This window comes from Kogia breviceps, chromosome 9 (assembly GCF_026419965.1).
Source record: "Kogia breviceps isolate mKogBre1 chromosome 9, mKogBre1 haplotype 1, whole genome shotgun sequence".
Taxonomy (NCBI): domain Eukaryota; kingdom Metazoa; phylum Chordata; class Mammalia; order Artiodactyla; family Physeteridae; genus Kogia; species Kogia breviceps.
Window position 1 is genome coordinate 98,089,021 of NC_081318.1, and position 20,344 is coordinate 98,109,364.

General features: G+C 40.6%; 1 protein-coding gene across 2 annotated transcripts in view; it reads left to right on the forward strand.

Moving 5' to 3' along the window:
- The first annotated feature begins 6,169 nt into the window (after nt 1–6,169).
- The window catches only part of DLD (dihydrolipoamide dehydrogenase), a 53,063-nt gene continuing 38,888 nt past the window's right edge, over nt 6,170–20,344 (forward strand). The window contains exons 1-8 of one of the 2 annotated variants that reach the window (XM_059074805.2): nt 6,170–6,317; nt 8,017–8,095; nt 15,325–15,404; nt 15,902–15,970; nt 16,530–16,599; nt 18,375–18,475; nt 18,781–18,924; nt 19,360–19,461. In XM_059074805.2, the coding sequence (XP_058930788.1) occupies nt 6,279–6,317; nt 8,017–8,095; nt 15,325–15,404; nt 15,902–15,970; nt 16,530–16,599; nt 18,375–18,475; nt 18,781–18,924; nt 19,360–19,461 (684 nt within the window). In that variant the 5' untranslated portion in view covers nt 6,170–6,278. The remainder of the gene's footprint in view (nt 6,318–8,016; nt 8,096–15,324; nt 15,405–15,901; nt 15,971–16,529; nt 16,600–18,374; nt 18,476–18,780; nt 18,925–19,359; nt 19,462–20,344) is intronic. The other variant, XR_010842293.1, reaches the window with a different exon arrangement.

Sequence of the window (20,344 nt, forward strand, 5' to 3'; positions counted from 1 at the left end):
GCGGCAGCGTTTCGTGAAGCCCCATTCTGGTACCTGGGGCAAACTCCGCCTTTGGAAAGAAAAGTCCTGTCCTGCTTCGGAACTAGATGGCCTGTGCCTGTGCAAACACCCTAGGGCTTGTGCCTGAGTCCTCCCCCAATTCAGCTTCCTCCAGGGAAAAAATTCCACGCCGTGGAAAAGCGCGTTTTCAGGGTATTGTCCTCCCCAGGTGGGGAGACCTGAAGGAAAGAGGCTCGAGGTGGGAAAAAAAAATTCTTAAAAAGAGGTAAGGTGACTTTTAAGCATCTTCCCGTTCAGAGGTTCGACAACCCTTTGGGTGTCCCAGGCATGTTTACTTGTAGGTTGGCTCCCGTGCACCTGGAGATTTCGGCACCTGGAGTGGGGATCAGACAGCAAATCTCAAACGGGGCTGCGTTAGCTGACACATCCTCACCAGGTCCCACATTCCCACGACAATTCAGCCTTGAGACCAACGCCTGCACTGGCTGCAGCTATGTGACAACTGGTTGAGTCTCGCCGGCTGAACGAAGTTAGTAACAATTCCCACCCTCCCCTTTCTTCCATATTTTCGTAAAGGTATATAGCAGATTTGCAATGTTGTTTTCCTTTCTGGTGAACTCCTATTTGCTTCCCTTGTGCAGAGGCGTTTCTCTATTTTTGTCCAAGCCAGTCACTGGGGCCATTAGCAGCTCTTTATGTGCTTCAATGTGCCGCAAACACGTACCTGATATTATGGGTTTCCTGTAGTTCTTCCTTGTTTTCACATCCTTTTCCAAAAGTTACGTCATGATATTTAGCCAGGGCAGGTGTCATTTACAACCCTGCAGACCCTGTGAATTGCAGTGCCCCGAGCACCCGTTTTCAGGTTGTTGTTATGGGAAACGGCCACAAGGCGGCAGCATTTCGTGAAGCCCCATTCTGGTACCTGGGGCAAACTCAGCCTTTGGAAAAGTCCTGTCCTGCTTCGAAACTAGATGGCCGGGGCCTGTGCAAACACCCTAGGGCTTGTGACTGAGTCTTCCCCGAATTCAGCTTCCTCCAGGGAACAAATTCCAAGCTGTGGAAAGCAGGGTTTTCAGGGTATTGTCCTCCCCAGGTGGAGAGACCTTAAGGAAAGAGGCTCGAGGTGGGATAGAAAATTCTTAAAAGAGGTGCGGTGACTTTTCAAACATCTTCCCGTTCAGAGGTTCGACCGTCCTTTGTGTGTCCCAGGCATATTTAGTTGTAGCTTGGGTCCCCTGCACCTGGAGATTTCGGCACCTGGAGTGGGGATCAGGCAGCACATCTCCAATGTGGCTGCATTAGCTGGCACATCCTCCCCAGGTCCCTCTGCACCACGAAGGTCCTGCCCTGAGACCCAAGCCTGCTCAGATCCCGGGATGTGACACCACGTTGGGTCTCCCCCACTGAAAAAATTTAGTAACAATTCCCAATACCCTCCTTTTTTCTTTTACTTTATTTTTATAATGGAGTATAGCAGCTTTGTAAAGTTGTGTTCCTTTCTGGTGAACTCCTACCTGATTCCCTTATGCCGAGATATTTATATTTTCTTCTTCGGATTACTACCAATCTTACGTATTTTTTTTTGTGTATTGCAGGGTGTTGAGTTCTGTGTGCTATACAGAACTTCCTTACCGATTACCTATTTTCTGTATGTAAGGATTTCTATTGTAATTTAAACTTCCTAATTTATGTCCCCCACCCAACCTTTCACTTTTGATAGCCTTAAGTTTTTTCCCTAAATCTGTGACTCTGCTTCTGTTTCATGTTAGTTATTTTGTATCAATTTTTGATTCCACTTATAAGTGACCTTATGTGATATTCTCTGTGTGACTTATGTCCCTTTTTATGATTGTTTCTATGTTCATCCATGCTTTTGAAAAAAGTCATTATAGTACACTTTTGACTCAGTTTTTCTGTTTACTTTAATACTATGATGACACTAATTATCCACTCAATCAACCACAGATATTCAAATTAGCATTTTGGTATAGTTTTGTTGTTGTTCAAGTGTCACCTAAGAAAATGAAATTTGTCAGGAACAAAGGAGATGATTAGGACATTATGTACAGTTATTCCCTCCATAATGAGCAGGACCCTGTGAGGCTCCTGGGCACAAAAGCATTTCTGTGTCCCCTGTTTCTTGCTTGTAGGAAATAGGCTTCATTCAGCCTCCATGACCTTCCCTGAGTTCCAAAGGCAGGTTCAAACACTTGCTAATCAGATATGGAGACAAGGGAGTAGCAGTCAAGGAACAATAGTGAAGGACTTCCCTGGTGGCGCAGTGGCTAAGAATCCGCCTGCCAGTGTAGGGGACAGGGATTCGAGCCCTGGTCCAGGAAGATCCCACGTGCTGGGGAGCAATTAAGCCCGTGCGCCACAACTACTGAGCCCACGTGCTGCAACTACTGAAGCCCAGGCGCATAGAGCCCGTGCACCGCAGCAAGAGAAGCCACCGCAATGGGAATCCCGCGCACTGTGATGAAGAGCAGCCCCTGCTCGCCGCAACTAGAGAAAGCCCGTGCTGCAGCGAAGACACAACGCAGCCAAAAATAAATAAAATAAATAACTTTTTTTAAAAAAAGAAACAATAGTGAAGCCTGGGGGCAGGGTCCTGGTTCCCCTTCAAGGGATACGTATAACAATATCTTTGAGCTGTTTTGCAGATGCTAAAATCCCCACCAGGTGAAAGAGGTTGACTGCATGCTGCCCATAAGCACATAGACCCTAAACCGGTAGGAACCAGCAGGTTGATGATACTGACTCCCAATTACCTCACCACCAACCAATCAGAAGAACGACCACGTGTTGACAACGCCCTCCTCTTTGAAGCATTACTATAAAACTCCTCTCTATCCTCGCCCGGTAGGGACACACGGTTTTGAGGGCTTTAGCCAGCTGTGGCCCCCTTTGCCTGGCTAGGCAATAACGCTATTCTTTTCTACTTCACCCAAAACTCTTGTCTTCGAGATTCAATTCGGTACTGATGTATAGAGGCCGAATTTTGGCTACAGTAAAACCACAAACTACCCAGGGGAGAGGGCTCTATGGGCAATACACCTGAGACCATTTGGGCTCTTTGTGTCCTAATTGATGGAGAAATTCAACCCCATCAAACCTGAGTTAATCAATCAAGGCCGGCCAGTGCCAGAGATGAGGACTTCCGCCACAAGAGAACGAAGTAGTAGAAAGAAAGAGCCAAGGAATTCTCTTTCACACTGGTTAGTGCTGTGTCCAGCATGAATAGGTGTAGCACAGAATTGTGCAAAAGGCAGGGACACACTGTGGTTTGCTGCTGATTGACTGCATGAGCTTAGGTGTGTTATTTAAACTCTCTGAGCTTGTTTCCTTTACTTAAAAACCAGATTAATGATACCCATCTTGCAATCTTATGAGATTTTTTTAAAGTTCATCTAAGGTGTCTGGTACAGAGCAGCTTTTTAATAAATGGCAGTGTACTAGTCGTGTTTCTGGATTGCAAGTAATCTCTGAGAAATCATCTCTGGTTCACTTTGGCAAAAAGGAATTCATTGGCAAGCTGTCTGATAGCGAAAGAACCAATGTGGTTTTGAGAAGCAGGCAGGGAGACAGGCGGCCCCAGCTGAGCTTTTCCACAGGTGGGGTCTGAATGGAGCGCTGTCATTGTCACCACTGGTCACTGAGCAACTGCTGGTGGCATGAATTCTAAGCTGTCAGTTTCTTTGTGCCCCTCCTGACTTTGGTTCTGGGAAGAGCATCTGACTGGCTTAGGTTTTGTGCCAGTTCTACCTGTTGGGAGTCAGGAGAGCCCGGGAGGGCCACCTGGGCTTCCTGGTGGAGTGTGATCTCACACTGTGACAGATCCCTCAACCATGGAGTGAGGGTTCTACTAGATGACAGCCTCAAGGTAACGAACCTCTACTACAGATGTGACTGTTATGTGGTTCTCTGGAAGCCAACTCTATGCAACTCAGTGGAATAGCTTTATGGCTGGAAGGGAGCTTGTAGCCCCTCATTTGAAAATTTGGGCAACCAAGGTCCCAAGACACAACTTATAGCAGATTACACAGAAAGTGAAGAGCGTTCAGGTCTAGAACTTTGGTCTCCTAATTGTCATTCCGGTTCTCCTCACTGCATTCTTTCCCATCTGTAAAATGGGTATGATAATAATGCTTACTGCCTGGAGCACTCCTACACATTGTTTGGATTTTAGCTCGAGCATCACCTTCTTAGGGGAGCCTTCTGTCTCCAACTTATCTTCTCCCCAAAGCTGTTCTTTCTCCTATTTCTGTATTGCTTTCACTACCCACCCTTCCATCTAAGGTAGAAAGTTTGGAGCCATCATCATCGTCTCCTTCACTCTTATTCTCGCTTTCAGAATTGATAGAACTTGGTGATTGTAGCCAACCTCACTGGTGTCTCACCTGTATCCTTTTAGCACTCACTTTTTTTTTTTTTCATGTTCACCCAAACCCTTCTTATTGGAAGCACCAGGGACTCTTTGCCTGAGATTTCTCTGGCTGTTGGTGCTCACTCAGCCCACTTACAGGGCAGGCCAGATGTGCCAGGGAGTTAAAATCCTTACGAGCAGGCCTCAACCAAAGCCTGATGGAAGTTGATGGATATATTTTGGGTAGGACAACTCTGAAGCGTGCTGTATGCTGTCTTCCAGAGGCGTCCAGTGATTCTGAGACACAATTGCCCACCCACAGTGGTAATTTAGTCATGAATGTAGTTGAAATCGTTTCCATCTGTTTTCCATCCCCTCCTGATGCTTTCTTGGTTCATCTCTCCAACAGACTTGTTGCACTCAAATGCTTGTCTCCAGGTCTGCTCCTAGATGTAGTTAAGTAAAACAGTGACTAATTAGATATTGGGATAAAGGGAAGAATTGAGAATGGCTACGATATTTTTTCCTATGGATGACTGCCTATTTGGAGGTATCGTGAATTATATAAAGGAGACAATATGTATTTCATATTTAGATATTAGATAATTTTCATTGAGGTGCTGGCAGAACCGTGCAGTTGGATGTGTTCAGTAGACAGCTGAAAATATGGAATTGGAGTCCAGGAGAGAAGTAGAGACAGGAGCTAAGGATCTAGGAGTTATTATCATTATCAGTGTATGCAGGTGGGTGCTAAAGCCAGGAAAATGGTTAAGATGGCCAAAATGCTTATGTACAGAGGAAAGAGGGAGAATGGATATTGAGTACAAAGTGGCAGCCTCTATAACAAACACTAAATAGCATTCATATCTTCTCCCCTAAAACAGCTTACCTCAGCAAGGAGTAATTTCTTTTTTCTTTTTTTTTTTGGCCATGCTGCGCGGCTTATGGGATCTTAGTTTCCCAACCCAGGTTGGCAGTGAGAGTGCGGAGTCTTCACCACTGGACCGCCAGGGAACTCCCATTAATTTCTAATTATTATTTAAATCCACAGTGCCTGGGCAGTAAACTTTCAAGAAATGTAGAATTAAGTTCTATCCACGCTATACAGTTATTGCAAAGCAAGGATCAGACCTTCGATCTCCGTGCTCAGTTCTGAAGACAATGGTTTTCAGTGTCTCTTAAAAAAGTGTATCACCCCCCCCACCCCCGACCCATTCTAATTTGCTTCAACAGGGAGGTGTGTTTCCCAGCTGAGGAGATAGAAGATGGTGTTTTCTACACATTGCCAGTTAGCTTAGTTACTTAGAGCAGGATGCCGGTGATACCACGGTCTGTGACCCCATCTCTCACATGGCATTTGAACTGAGGGAGAGATTATAAAGCGATAATTAAGACTAAAGGCTTTGAGCTCAGGGCTGCAGCTATCTGTCCTTGGTGAGACCTTGGGGTGTTGTTTAACCTCTCAGGGCCTCATCCAAGAAGTAGAAACACTCGAAACCCTTCGTATAGTTAGGGATAAAGTGAGATAGTGCCCGGAAAGTGCTGAGATTCCTCAGCCTAGCAGCATCAAGAACTGGTGAAACTTTACTTTTTGTAGTGTGCTTTAAGCAAACGACAGCTTTACGATAGCAAACGCCTTCCAAGTATTCTATAAGATCACATTGCAACTCCGGACACTTTCATTCCTCTAGAACGGTCCCTCATTCCCCGCTGCCACAAAGCACTATGCTCCTTACGACAGTGTACGACGCCGAGCCTGACTGGTCCGCACGGCGCGGGCCAATCGCGCGGCGCCCGGCCGATGACGTAGGCCGCGCTCGTGCATGCGCAGAGCGGGGAGACCTTGGCGAGGCAGTGGAGACGCTCAACGTAGGTGAAATCTTGGCGGAAAGGAAAGTCCAGCGGCAAGATGCAGAGCTGGAGTCGTGTGTACTGTTCTTTGGCTAAGGTGAGGGCCGACTGGGTGGGGTCGTGCTGAGCCAGAGGCACAGAGAGGCCCGCTGACGGGGTCCGGGACGTGGCCTAAATGGTGGGGTTGGGAGAGGCCCGCGGCCAGGCCGGGACCAGCTGCGGCTCCACCCCTGAACCGGCTCAGCCCGGGCGGTGGCTCGGAGGCAGAGGCCTTGGCGGTGGAGAGGCCCCGCCGGTTGTATGACGGCCAGCAGTCACACACAGTACCCTCCCTAGCCTGGGTCGTGGGGCCTGGCGGTCGCACATCAGCCTTGCCCCCTAGGCGGAGGAAGTATGAGTCTACCTTGCCCCATATGGTCGACTCTTTTTAATACCTTTTGCTAATCCTCGTCTCGGTCCCTGAGTGGCCTTTCTGCAGCGGACAGGTAACCTTGGGCCACCGCTTGAAACACCCAGACCGAGTCAGCCCTAACACGTAGTTCTAGAAATTCCTCCAAGGTCTCTTCAGTGTTTGCAGTTTTAAGGTAGTGTGCATTGACTTCCCTCTTAGAAGCTTTTATTTTTAATTGTAGCAGGTTATCCTCAGGAAAACTTTCTTTTTTCATGTTTTCATTTTTTTTTTCAATACAGCCAAAGTGTATATAGGTGGGATCGTGGCTGGATACAGTATTGATGCAGGCCTTAACAATAATACAGTAGTTAGACTCCTTTGTTTCAAAGATGAGTAGCTTATGTTTTCCGAAGTTAATGTTACATGCTAGAAGTCGTACTTTTAGTGAAAGGCAGAGCTGGGACTAAAACTCAGTACTGATTTTTATTCTGCTGTTCTTTGTACCGCCGCCCTGACCTCAGGTGCAAGAATTGCCTTGAAATAGACGACGTTACTAGCTCAGTGTAGGTTTCGTCGCTGCTTCCCGTTTGCCTTCTGTGATAGGAGCTATTTGCTTTGTTCCGTTGTTCCTCACTGTTCTTAGGAAATCGTAGCCATCCACGTTTAGAGGTTGTTGTGGAGATTATGATGCAGTCTGTAAAACTGTAGTAGCTCTTGAATATGAGTACATTACTTGGAGCATTTTTTAAGGTATTTTGTCTCATTTTCTATTTCTGTTGGACGGTTCAGGTACATCTCACGTGTAAAAGGATTGCATAATGAAATTATCCAAGGAATTAAGCTAGAATTTTGAACACTTTAGTTATGATATTAAAATGATCCGTGGCACCAAAAGTTAGCCATGCTTCCTGAAAATTTAATAAAACTTAACACCATTGAGTAACATGTTTTAGTTAGGTTAAATATGAAATGGGGGGCTTCCCTGGTGGTGCAGTGGTTGAGAGTCCGCCTGCCGATGCAGGGAACACGGGTTCGTGCCCCGGTCCGGGGGGGTCCCACATGCCGCGGAGCGGCTGGGCCTGTGAGCCATGGCCGCTGAGTCTGCGCGTCCGGAGCCTGTGCTCCGCAACTGGAGAGGCCGCGGCAGTGAGAGGCCCGCGTACCACAAAAAAAAAAAAAAGAAAAAAAAAGAAATGGGATGCTGACTGTTCATAATGAAAAGTGTGGCAAGCTGACTGTTTTTACAGAAGAGGAGAAATTGATGTGTAATCTCTGTGGCCATGGAAGATACATTAATAATCATTGCTTGATACATTTGCCCTAACTCATTGTTTTCAAGGACCTTCAGGAGTTCTATATTTTGAAATCATATTTTACATAATGGGAACATTTTCTTTTCTTTCAGAGAGGCCATTTCAGTCGAATATCTCATGGTCTGCAAGGAGTTTCTGTCATGCCACTGAGGACTTATGCAGATCAACCAAGTAAGTACTTGGTAAAACAGGTTTTCCTCATATTAACTCATATTTCTTTTGTGCTTAAATGTAAAAGCAAGTGAATGGTAGAGTAACTAATAATAAAGTAATCGGTTATAGAATTCATTTTTTCATATGTTTATTCACTTAAATGTTTATTGAGCATCTAGTGTGTTCCGGATGGTGAATGAGGCAAAGCCCTGCTGTTATGGAACTTACAGTCCGGGGGTAAAAGACAAACAGTACACAAGTAACAGGGAAATATTTTGGGAGGTCTTTGAAAACGAAAGCTGGTAATTGGGAGGTAAGGAGGCTATTTTAGATAGGGTGGCAGGGCTTTTCTGTGTAAGGGCCTGAGTAAAGTGAGGGAGTGAGAAGGTTATTTCAGACAGAGGGAAACAGCAGTGAGAAGGGTCCGAGGTGAGAATTCAGTTGTAACCAGGCCAGGATTTTACTCCCAAGTGTGAAGGGAAACCACTGAAGGGTGTTGGGCAGAGGAGTGATTTTATATGTTTACACTTAAAAAGTTCTGGACTTCCACTGCAGGGGGCATGGGTTTTGATCCCTGGTTGGGGAACTAAGATCCTGCCTGGGTAAGGTTGTGTTAGTTGCTTAACACTGTTTAGAATGGTGAGAAATCTTTTTCCATGCTGAATGAAAATCTTGGTGGGCTTATCAAAAGCACATTTTAAAGACTAGAAGAATGTACCCTGAAAGGAGGCTATGGACTATGAATACTTTTTTCTTTATACTTTTCTATATTTTTGAAGTTTCTGTAAAGGATATGTACTTTATTTTTTAAAGTATTTAAAACAAGGAGTTAATGGGTTTATAGTAAGATACTTTGGCCTCCCAGTACCAAGACTAATTGAGTATTTGAAATTATCTGTTTTGACATTTTCTGGAATTGCTCATATAATCATAAGTAAAGTCACACATGTTGTCTTAAAGCTTCATTATAGAAACCATTAACTGGGGGGAGCTGTGACCATCAGTCTTCCTGCATTCTGTGAAATAATTTTATTCTGTATCCTTAAACTGTTGTCAAACTATTATCATTTTGTATATTCCTAGAAGAAAGAGGAGGATTTGGGTCACTAATGACCTACAGTGGGTGATTTATCCTAGCTTTGAACAGGTCAAGAAATCCTTTAAAAAATACAAATTTGATGGTGGCGGGGTGGGGGGGAGTTGGACCTTTGTTATGTCCTTTGTCCCTTCTTTCCCCCTTTCGGTTTATTGAGGTATAATTGGCATACACCCTTTGTCTCTTTGGTTAAATGGGATTATTACTTATTCTTCTCAGCTTAACAGGAGAAATACTAGATTTTCATTTCCAAAGCATGCAAGTAAAGACTTTTCATGGCTCATTCTACACCTTCGGTGTTACATATTCAAGGAGGATTTATTCGGTACCTTCTATTTGCCAGGGAGTCCCTGGGCAGGAACTTAGATTGTAATGTTATGGGGATAACTGAGCACTCATGAATCCAATAATTTAGTGATCCCTCGACATCGAGTAAATTATAAATACGTCAGTACCCATGTGGGTTCCGTACATAAAGTCTTTGGTTGCATGAAGTAACAAGCATTTTATGTACATATTTATATTTGTCTGAGGTGTTTATTTAACGTCTGTACTTTTCTCAAGAGTGCACACTTCATTAGCGCAAGGACTGTGATTTGTGACTGTTTAGCACCAAAAATGGTACAGTAGGTACTCAGTGCATATTTATTGAATAAGCTCTGGGGCCATGTCTGCTTTAGTTATGCTCCATCACAAGCATCCAGTATGATGCCTGGTACACAGTGAGTACCCAGCAGCAACAGTGATATTAACTGATGCATTGAGGGCTTACTCTATCTCAGGCACAGTCTTTAATCCTTGTGGCTCTCCTACCAGGTATGTGCTGCTATTTTCCCCATTTAGTGAGTGGAGGAGCTGAGTCGAGAGCTTAGCTAGGAAACGACAGAGCTGGGAAAATTCTTCTCACTCTAGAGCTTACACTCTTTATCATTGTTCTGTTTGGCTTACCTCCTTACATGAGTATTGCTTGACCAACTTGAGGGATTCAAGCTTATTATGATACAGTCCCTGTTACAGCCTCTGGGAGGTGTTTGAATATGAACCAAGTTCATCAAGATTTGAAAAGTATTGTGTTTGTTGTTGATATGACCTGTTTCATGACAGGAATAGACTTACAGCCCTTCATCAGTTACATTTGCTACGTTAATTTTTTCATTCATTATTTCAACAGATATGGAGTATCTACTATGTGCTAGTTATTGGACTAGTTGCTGGGATACACCAGTGAACAGGACAGACAAGATGCAGCTTTATAGTTTACAGTCCACTGGGGAATATAAACATCCAACAAATAATTGTGATAAGGACTCCACAAACTGAGCATTGGGAGTTATGATATCTGTATATGGATCAGGAATGGCCACAGTTATTTTCTAAGGAAATGATGATATCTGAAAAGGGTTGGGGTGGGAGTGGGTATAGGAGGAGGTGTTCCAGGTAGAAGGACCTGCCTGTGGGAATATTTTGATGCGAGAAGGAGCGTAGTGCATTTGAGGAGCCCAGAAGGGCCAGTGTGGCTGAGATGTGTTGACGGTTTACTTCTCCAGGTTACAGAAGACCCTAACTCTTTATTTTAAGGGCAAGTGGAGGTCATTGAAGTGTTTTAAGCAGGGGCATGCTATAATCAGATTTGTTTTTAAAGCTCGTTTTGGTTGCAGATCAGAGTTGTTGTAGTAACTTTTTCTCTCATTAGACTATAAGAACCAGGGCTCTGTCGTTCATTGGAAGCCCAAGAGCTTAGAATTGTGTCTGTAATGTGAAATACATGCTGTCAGTATTTATTTCTAGGTAGATAGGCCAGAATGTATGTGGGTAGACCAGCCCAATTCTGTGTGTGTAAGGTACCAGTAATTCATTATTACTGAAGCTTGAACTGCATGGTAGTGGTGGATAAGCAGAATGTGGTGGGAGATGAGGCTGGAGAAATAGTTATTGAAGAGATTTAGATGTGTATTTAGGAACTTGGATTTTATCTAACAAGAGGCAGGGAAACCAATGAGGAGCAGGAGAATAAAGACCTAGTTGGGTTTTGGCAGGAGGTAACACCGTGGCAGCTGAGGAGGGTGGAGATGAGACTGGAGGCTGCAGGACCAAAATTGGGAGGAGGATCTGAGAAGGGAAGAAACATGTGATGAGTGCCCAGCATGCACCTGGCATTCTCCCAGGTTCTTGACATACCTTATCTCTCACCTCTCAACCCTGGAATGTAGATATTACTGTCACTGTTATGCCTAGGTTGCACTGAAGCCCAGAGAGGTTAAATAATTTACCCAAGAATTTAAGAGATGGTAGAGCTCATATTTGAACTCAGGTTTGTTTAACTTCACATCCTTTCTTCTTTTACTGTTTCTCTTTCCTAATGGACTAGAGGGTTGTAGGGTTATGATCAGAAAGTAAAAGTATTAGAATTCAACATTTTCCTTGAAGCTGAGTGGTTTAGGGTGATCACAGGTAGAGGATGTGACAATGGAAATAGACAAAAGATTAAGGCTATTGATTATTTTATTGTATCTTTTGTTTTTTGGGTTTTTTTTTTTTTGGCTGCACCATGAGACATGTGGGATCATAGTTCTCCAACCAGGGATTGAACCAGCGCCCCCTGCAGTGGAAGTGCAGAGTCTTAACCACTGGACCGCCAAGGAAGTCCCAGGCTATTGATTTAAAAACAGACCCCCCCCCCCGGTCAACAAAACAAGTAAACATTACAACAAGTAGCTCTTATACTCATTTAGTGAAACTGGTAATTAATGATTACTGCCTTATATTTCTTTTCCTATTCCTTTTTTTTTCGCTTTAAAAATAATCTTGATTTATCTACATTTTGATACGTGCCTATTTCCCCTAACTAGAACGTAAGGTTTTTGAAGGTAGTGATGATTTCCTCATAGGGTAGGCATTCATGAAATTTGATTTCATTCTGATAATGAAGAGCTTTGTGTCATTTTAGTTGGAGTTCCTGATTGACCTGGAGCTTATGGGATCATCTGAGGGTTTGGGAGGTATAATGGTGTAGGAGCATAGGCTTCAGAATCTAAAAAATATGGCTTGAATGCTGGCTGGATCAGTTACGAATCGTGCAACCTTATATAGGTTGTTTAGTTATCCTCAGCCTTATTTTCTCCCTGTTAAATGGCAATAATAACTGTGTAACAGAGATGTGCTGAGGCTTAAATAAGACGACAGGAAGCATTTAGCTCACTACCTGGCATGTAAATTATCCAAGTGGCAGATAATATTGCAGACTGAACTTCTTAAAACATGTGTGGTAGTTTGTTGATGATTACAGTTGGTTTGTAACCGGACACCTTTATTTCAGTGGTAGCCTTGCTAATGTGGTATCCTTAGTTTCCTCATAATGATATAATCAGTAACATTCGTAGAGTAACTTGTAGAGCACTTTTTCCTGCTTTTTCCTTCAGTTCAGTTCATGGCGTTGACTAATTAGGTCAGTCACCTCTTATTGTACCCCAGTATTTTTTAAAGTATCAACCCAATAGCTTTCTCCTGGTATTTTACTGCCACCTGAAATGAAGATTGCTATCCAGCTGTCTTTTGCCGTTTTGGCTTAGTCATAGTTCTCTTATGCTATCAATTTGTATATCCTTTTCAGTTTTTCTTTTTCACTTTTGAAGGCTGATGCTAGTTTTGTAAAATTACATATTAAGTGTTCCCTAAATTAATGTATTTGGTTTAACTACTTTTCTATATCCTGATTTTTAAAACTACTTTAAAATTGAGAAATGCTTCTTGACAAGGAGATGGTGAGTCAGAATCAGGTATTGTAAACTGTCACTTGCAAGCAGCCTTTGGTGAAGGTGAAAGCTAGCTGGTTTGTTTTTCCAGTATTTTATTATGAAAAATTTCAAACATTTAGAAAAGTTGCAAGAATTTTACAGTGAATACCCATGGATTCTTCACATTTTACTATACTTACATTATCACATATCTGTTCATCCATATTCTTTCTTCTTACTTTTCTGATGCATTTCAAGGTAAATTGCAGACATTGGTGTACTTCCCCTAAATAATAGCTTATTTTTGAAGCTTTGCACTGGATCATACCCTCCTATACTTTCAGTTGACAAATCTTCAGATGAAGAGTTTTCTTTTTTCCCTTCATCTTTGTGCTTCCTAGCACTTTAGTGGGATTCTGATGGAATGGTACAGTTAGTATCTTCAGTGCAAGGCGAACTGTTTTTTGGTATTTTCTACGGTTTTTAAAAAGACCTGAGATCACACAGTAAATTGGGAAATAAAATGCAAGTATTTTGGCTTTTTTATGTTTAAATTTAATCAACAAACATGTATATTATAACCCCAAAATGTTAAAAAAAAAAAATCGGCAAAGAAACATGTTTTGTAGCTTGTATTTAGATTACTGTGAAATTGAAAATTAGGACCCAAACTAAGGGATATAGTTTAGGTCCTGATTTGGTTCAAGATTTGAAAATAGAAATACACTTTATTACATACTTAATTCTGAATGTGAATGAGTGAACCAAGCATTGTGGCCAAAAAGAATAAATGGATCAGTAAAAATTGAAGCAATACTTTTATCATGTATTGGACTAGCTATATTTTTTTCATGTATTGAGTAATTCTAATTATCATCTGACATAACCAAGGAGAATCAGTACTATGATTTATTCAGTAGGACGATTCTTAGATTTTGTGGCTAACTGGGTTGGATAACTTGTTAGTTGTCCTCCAACATAGAGGTTATTTGATTCTGTTCAGGCCGGCAAAGGTCTTTTCAATGATACTACACTCCTATCCCCTAGGAGGTGTGTGTTTTGTGGGGGAGGGATGATAAGAAATTAAAATTGCTGTCTTTGTAGGTCAGAATATAGTTATTATACAGTGAATACTTACTATGTATGTTCCAGGTACTATGCTAAGCTATTTGCATACATTATTTATTCTGTATTACAGCCCTATGAGGTAGATTTTCTTGTACTGTTTATTTTGTAGATGAGTAAACTGAGGGTGAAGCAGGTTAAATTACTCATCTAAGGTCAGATAGCTAGTAATTGTAAAGCTTGATTATTGCTCTTGGGGATAGGTGAAACTGAGGAATGGAGTAGTTTGAATAATGGAAAGACCACTGGAAGGAGAGACAGAAAACTTAATTTTGTCTTTGCCACACGATTGCTAGATGACCTTGGGCAAGTTAATTGACCTCTGTGAACCTAGTGTTTTTTATCTGTGATACATCGGATATATGCCATCCTTACCTTCCTCCTAGGAAGTTCTGGGAAAAACATGATAATATATGTGAGAGTGTGTTAAAAACTGCTAAATGCTAGGTTGCAATGACAGTTGGGGGGTGGAGAAGGGAGACTGTCTCTAACTCTTAACAGTTATTGTTGCTTTGTTTGATGTTGGATAGAGGAGAATGGGAATAATTGGACTTAATTTTACATATGTATCATAATTATTATATTCCTCAGGCTACTGATCAAAGTTAACTTTCAGTGTCTTATCTTTGTATGATAAATGTCCAGAATAGTTCATTGAGTTCTGTTTAGCCTATTAAACTATACAAAATGTATTATTATTCAAGTAAAGTTCAAATCGTATTTGCCATGCATTATAGGGAAACAGTTTTCCCCCTGGTATCTTAGAAGTTAAGTACCTGTAAAGGATATAATCAGTCTTAAATTTATTGAGAGAACTAAAGTATTATACAAAATTATCTTATTTAATCCAAACATCAATCATTTAAGGCAGTGTTATTGTTCCTATATGACAGAAAAATGAGGTCACTTAGTCACACAACTAATAAGTGACAGGAGCTGAGATTTGAAGCCAGGTGTGTCAGATTCCAAAGCTCAGGCTCTTGCCTTCATACGGATGTGTCAGTAAATGCCTGTCCGTTATGAAACTATGGAATTTAGCAAGGTCAGTGGGTACAAAACTCAGTTATATTTTGGTATGCTGTGATGAATAAATAGAAAACAAAATTTAAAAATCTGTGCCATTTTCATTTATGTCAGAGAACATCAGGTACCTAGGAATGAATAGTACTGTGTAGAAAATGCTGATTATTTGCACTTTCTTGGAGATGTAAAATGTAAGATTTTTTTTTTAAGTACTGGTTTTGGTCAATATTAAGCAATTTATTGTTTATGTCAATTTGCTTTTATTGTAGTTGATGCTGATGTAACAGTGATAGGTTCTGGTCCTGGAGGATATGTTGCTGCTATTAAAGCTGCCCAGTTAGGCTTCAAGGTAAGGTTTAGGCTCAGACTGTGTGTTGATTCCTTTTCATTTGGCAAGAGTTGATCACATTCACAAAATACTTTGCAAGTAATTAATAATGGTAAATAATTTCTTAATTCTATAAATTATATTTAGGCCTGAGAGTAATGAAGAGAGAGGGTTTATTCGGTTGTAGTATTTTCATGAAATGGAAAGTGAAGTCATTATTTTTCCCCTTCCCCCAATACTTTTTTGTTTGGGCTTCTAATCACACTTTGCAAGATACAGTAATAGAGCCAAAAACATGTATTTGGTTGTTAAACAAAAATATCTTTTAGAATAATTCGCTTTGGGGTTAGTATTATTCAAATAATAAATTATAAAGGAGTCTATTTCATTCTCACAAACACAGCTTCAGTAGCATGTTTTGTAGAATAATTAAGACAGATACATTTGGAATTTTAGTGAACTGAAACATTGCAGGTTATGTGCAGTAAGTAATGTTTTCTTTAATGTTTTGCTTGTAGGCAGTCTGCGTTGAGAAAAATGAAACACTCGGTGGAACATGCTTGAACGTTGGTTGTATTCCTTCTAAGGTGAGCGTATGTTTTGTGCAGTGCAGAGATTTTTTTATTAGCCACCAGCTAGAAGGATATATTGAGATTAGAATATTAAACTAATACAGTTATTAAAAAATAAACCAGGGATGATAAAAACACTTTTTTCCCTTGTTAAAACTTAGAGTACTGTCATCAGTCTGCCATACATTCCTGAAATAACTTCCTTGTCTCAGAATGCCTAGCCTTTGAGCTAGGCTCTGATGTTCCACTTTTTTTCTCTTTAGCTTTCCTTTACAGTGAAACAGATAATAGGTAGTAAATTCTTCTTTTAGGCGTCATATGAAAATATGACGGCTTTTTTAACCTGCCTTTCTGAAGTGTGTATTTAATTCGTTGCTTTTAAAGAAAGTAAAGATGTTTTTTCAGTCTTGTTGAATGTTTAAATCATTATTGTTTGTCTTAGATTAATTATGTAAGAACAGAAACTGAATTGGTGTAGTCCTGTGTGCTATTTCACGTAGAGAATGTCATTTTGTAAGTGGTTTTTGATTATATATAGTTTGTGAAATTTGATAATTGAGTCTATTTCCTTTAGGCTTTATTGAATAACTCTCATTATTACCATATGGCCCATGGAAAAGATTTTGCATCTAGAGGAATTGAAAGTATGTATACGTTTCATATTTAGCAATATTGTCACTTAACTTGACTCTTCTGGCTTAACTTGACTTGTGTCTAATGATTGTATAATATATGTTCAGTGAGGGAAGAGTAAGAGAAAGATCTTAATGTGAGAAGATTTATTTAAGAAAGAAGGCTTAAATTCATATTCCTACTATGACATCTTGTGTTCCTTTGCTAACGTGTGTGCGTGTGTGTGTGTGTGTGTGTGTGTGTGAGAGAGAGAGAGAGAGAGAGAGAGAGAGAGGGAGGAGTCAGTTTTTATTTCCCTGAAACCTAGAGATCATTAGGAGGCTCTGGATTCCTGAGAGCCATGGGCAAATAATGGGGAAGGAAGCAAAGTTTACTTAAGTTGTTGGTAGTGGAAAGAGATGCAAGGAGAGGGGGAAGGATGCAGCATAGTGGAAAAGAAGGACATTTCATAATGTTTTAATTTGTTATGTCATATCTCCTGCCATTCTTTTTGGACTGTTTTCATTTCATCCTTTTCCTCCAATTATTGTTGTTTACAATTATTGAGATATATATATATCAATTACATTATTGAGATATATATATATATTGTTTGGCCCTTCTAGGAAGGGCCAAAACACACCTTGGTTGGAGGTGGGGGGGTGTTAATTGATTTTCCTTCATTTATTTCTTTGTAGCAGTAGGTTTCTGAAAGATTGGTCTGTAGTGTAGGCAGACAGGAAGGTACAGTAGTGATGTATATACATTAAAGCAAACATATTAAGCTAGATGAAAAGTAGAATCAAAACTCACTTTCTGTACCTACAAAGGAAAGAAGAGACAGGGTTAGTCAAAGACGTGCATTGTAGGTAAAGCTTCATGTTATAGCTCTGTGACTTTAGGTAAATCAAATCTCTCAGGGCCTCTGTTTCCTCATCTTTAAGATATGTTTTGGTTGCATGAGCTGATTTCTGAGGTATTCTTACATGTAAAGTTCTGTTGAGTTTGAGCTTCTGTATCTTCTGAGTTGCTTCAGAGTTTTCTTCTGAATTAAATGAGTGAGTAAAATCTAGTTTATTAAACTCTTTTATATTAAGCTTCTGTATTTGAAGATTTCAAATGTGTATTTTTAGTAGTTTCATGAAATTTAGCCTTTTCTTTTGTTTGCAATTTCCAGTGATGTTTTACTTTGTCATTTTTATCAATACTTAAATTTAAATCTCTTCCAGGGTTTTAATTATCCTAAGGTGTTTGGAGAATATTTTGTCATAATGGGGTATAATGTTTTGTTTTGGACTTCATTTTTCCTGAAGGTGGACTTTTTACAGTGTGTGATAGGTTCTGTTATTGTGAAAGGTGCCTTTTGCCAGCTACGATTATTGTATCAGTTATAAGGGTAAGCTGTGACGAAGTGAGAGAGTGGCATGGACATATATACACTACCAAATGTAAATTAGATAGCTAGTGGGAAGCTGCCGCATAGCACAGGGAGTTCACCTCTGTGCTTTGTGACCACCTAGAGGGGTGCGATAGGGTGGGTGGGAGGGAGGGTGACGCAAGAGGGAAGAGATATGGGAGCATATGTATATGTATAACTGATTCACTTTGTTGTAAAGCAGAAACTAACACACCATTGTAAAACGGTTATACTCCAATAAAGATGTTAAAAAAATTTTTTTTTAATACTGCCTTTTATACAGTTCCGTAAGCATTAGACTGCAGTTTTTTAAACCTTGATTAGTGAAAAATATCACACATTGCTTCAGGAATTTAGCTATGGACTAAAGGTTTATTTAACAAATTACAGTGTCTGAAGTTCGCTTGAATTTAGAGAAGATGATGGAGCAGAAGAGTAATGCAGTAAAAACTTTAACGGGTGGAATTGCCCACTTATTCAAACAGAATAAGGTCAGTGTGTTTAATGTTCAAATTTTTGCTTTATTTTATATGCACCTTAACATTGCTGTATGCCCACAGTGATGTTATTAGAACTTGGCTGCTGGAGAATATTTATTTAATTTAAAACAGTATGTTAAGCTGAAATAGATTTCCCTGATACATATAACAAAACGTTTGCTCTTCCATACGTAGCATTACTAAGTAGGGAAGTATTTTTTATTGGATAAATAATTAGTTAATAGTTTTTTTCTTACTAATCATATTTGTTTCTCCAAAAAATTAAACTGTGATTTTATAAACATTATTTTATAAAGGTTGCTCGTGTAAATGGATATGGAAAGATAACTGGGAAAAATCAGGTCACTGCTACGAAAGCCGATGGCAGCACTCAAATTATTGATACAAAGAACATTCTTATAGCCACAGGTTCAGAAGTCACTCCTTTTCCTGGAATTACGGTATTTACATGTTTTACAACTGTCACAACCTTCCTACAGAAATATGTTTTATAAACGACATTATGTTCTTTATGAACTTTGAATGACAGATCTCTGACTGAAGTACTATATGTTGACAGTCATTCAGCTTTGGGAAATTGCCTGTCTTTATTCTGCAGTGATCGTGACCAGAAATAGAACAATGTATATTAAGATATCTTTCAATTCAGTATGAAGTTAAAATTGACCATTTTGTTTTGAAATACTGAATGATAAATTTTTAAGTGAGCATTTTTAATGGGTTTTGATAAAATTGAGTCTATGGATAAAAGTCATAAGTAGCTCAAAGCAAATAAATGACTTAGTATTTTTAGTGATTATACTGAGTGAGATCACAGCTTATAATCAGTAGGTTTTTCCAAATAATTTTGATTGTACCTTTCTTTAAAATTACAGATTGATGAAGATACAGTAGTGTCATCTACAGGTGCTTTGTCTTTAAAAAAAGTTCCAGAAAAGATGGTTGTCATTGGTGCAGGAGTAATAGGTGTAGAATTGGTGAGTGATGTTTTTTTCTGCCCCTTATTACTTAACATGGAGTTGGACAGGACTTAGTGATGCTCTGTTTGATTCGTTATATAACATCACAGGTAGATCAGCATTGAGGGTTTTGTTTTTGTTTTTGTTTTTTTAAATATTTATGTACATCCATTAGTTTTTTTTTCTAAATAATTTTTTTTTTTTTTTTTTTTTGCGGTACGCGGGCCTCTCACTGCTGTGGCCTCTCCCGTTGTGGAGCATAGGCTCCGGACACACAGGCTCAGTGGCCGTGGCTCCCGGGCCCAGCCGCTCCACGGCATGTGGGATCCTCCCAGACCAGGGCACGAACCCGCGTCCCCTGCATCGGCAGGTGGATTCTCAACCACTGCGCCACCAGGAAGCCCTAAATAATTTTTCAAAAGAGATTTTTGGCTGCTTTGGGTCTTCGTTGTTGCATGCGGTTCTTCTCTAGATGCGGCGAGCAGGGGCTACTCTATGTTGCAGTGCGCAGGCTTCTCAATACGGTGGCTTCTCTTCTTGCAGAGCATGGGCTCTAGGTGCGCGGGCTTCAGTAGTTGTGGCTCACGGGCTCTAGAGTGCAGGCTCAGTAGTTGTGGTGCACGGCGGGCTTAGTTGCTCCCTGGCATGTGGGATCTTCCCGGACCAGGGATCAAAGCCGTGTTCCCTGCATTGTCAGGCGGATTCTTAACCACTGCACCACCAAGGAAGTCCCAGCATTGAGTTTTGCTTAGACACTTATCTAGTAGTAAAGAATTTTCAAGGCAACCTATTTAAGTAATCATTAGTCATTAGAACATTCTCTTTTGTTTTGAAATCTGCTTCCATGTATCTTTCAAATTTCTTATTCCCTAGAACTGGACTAATTTTTAAAAATCTACCA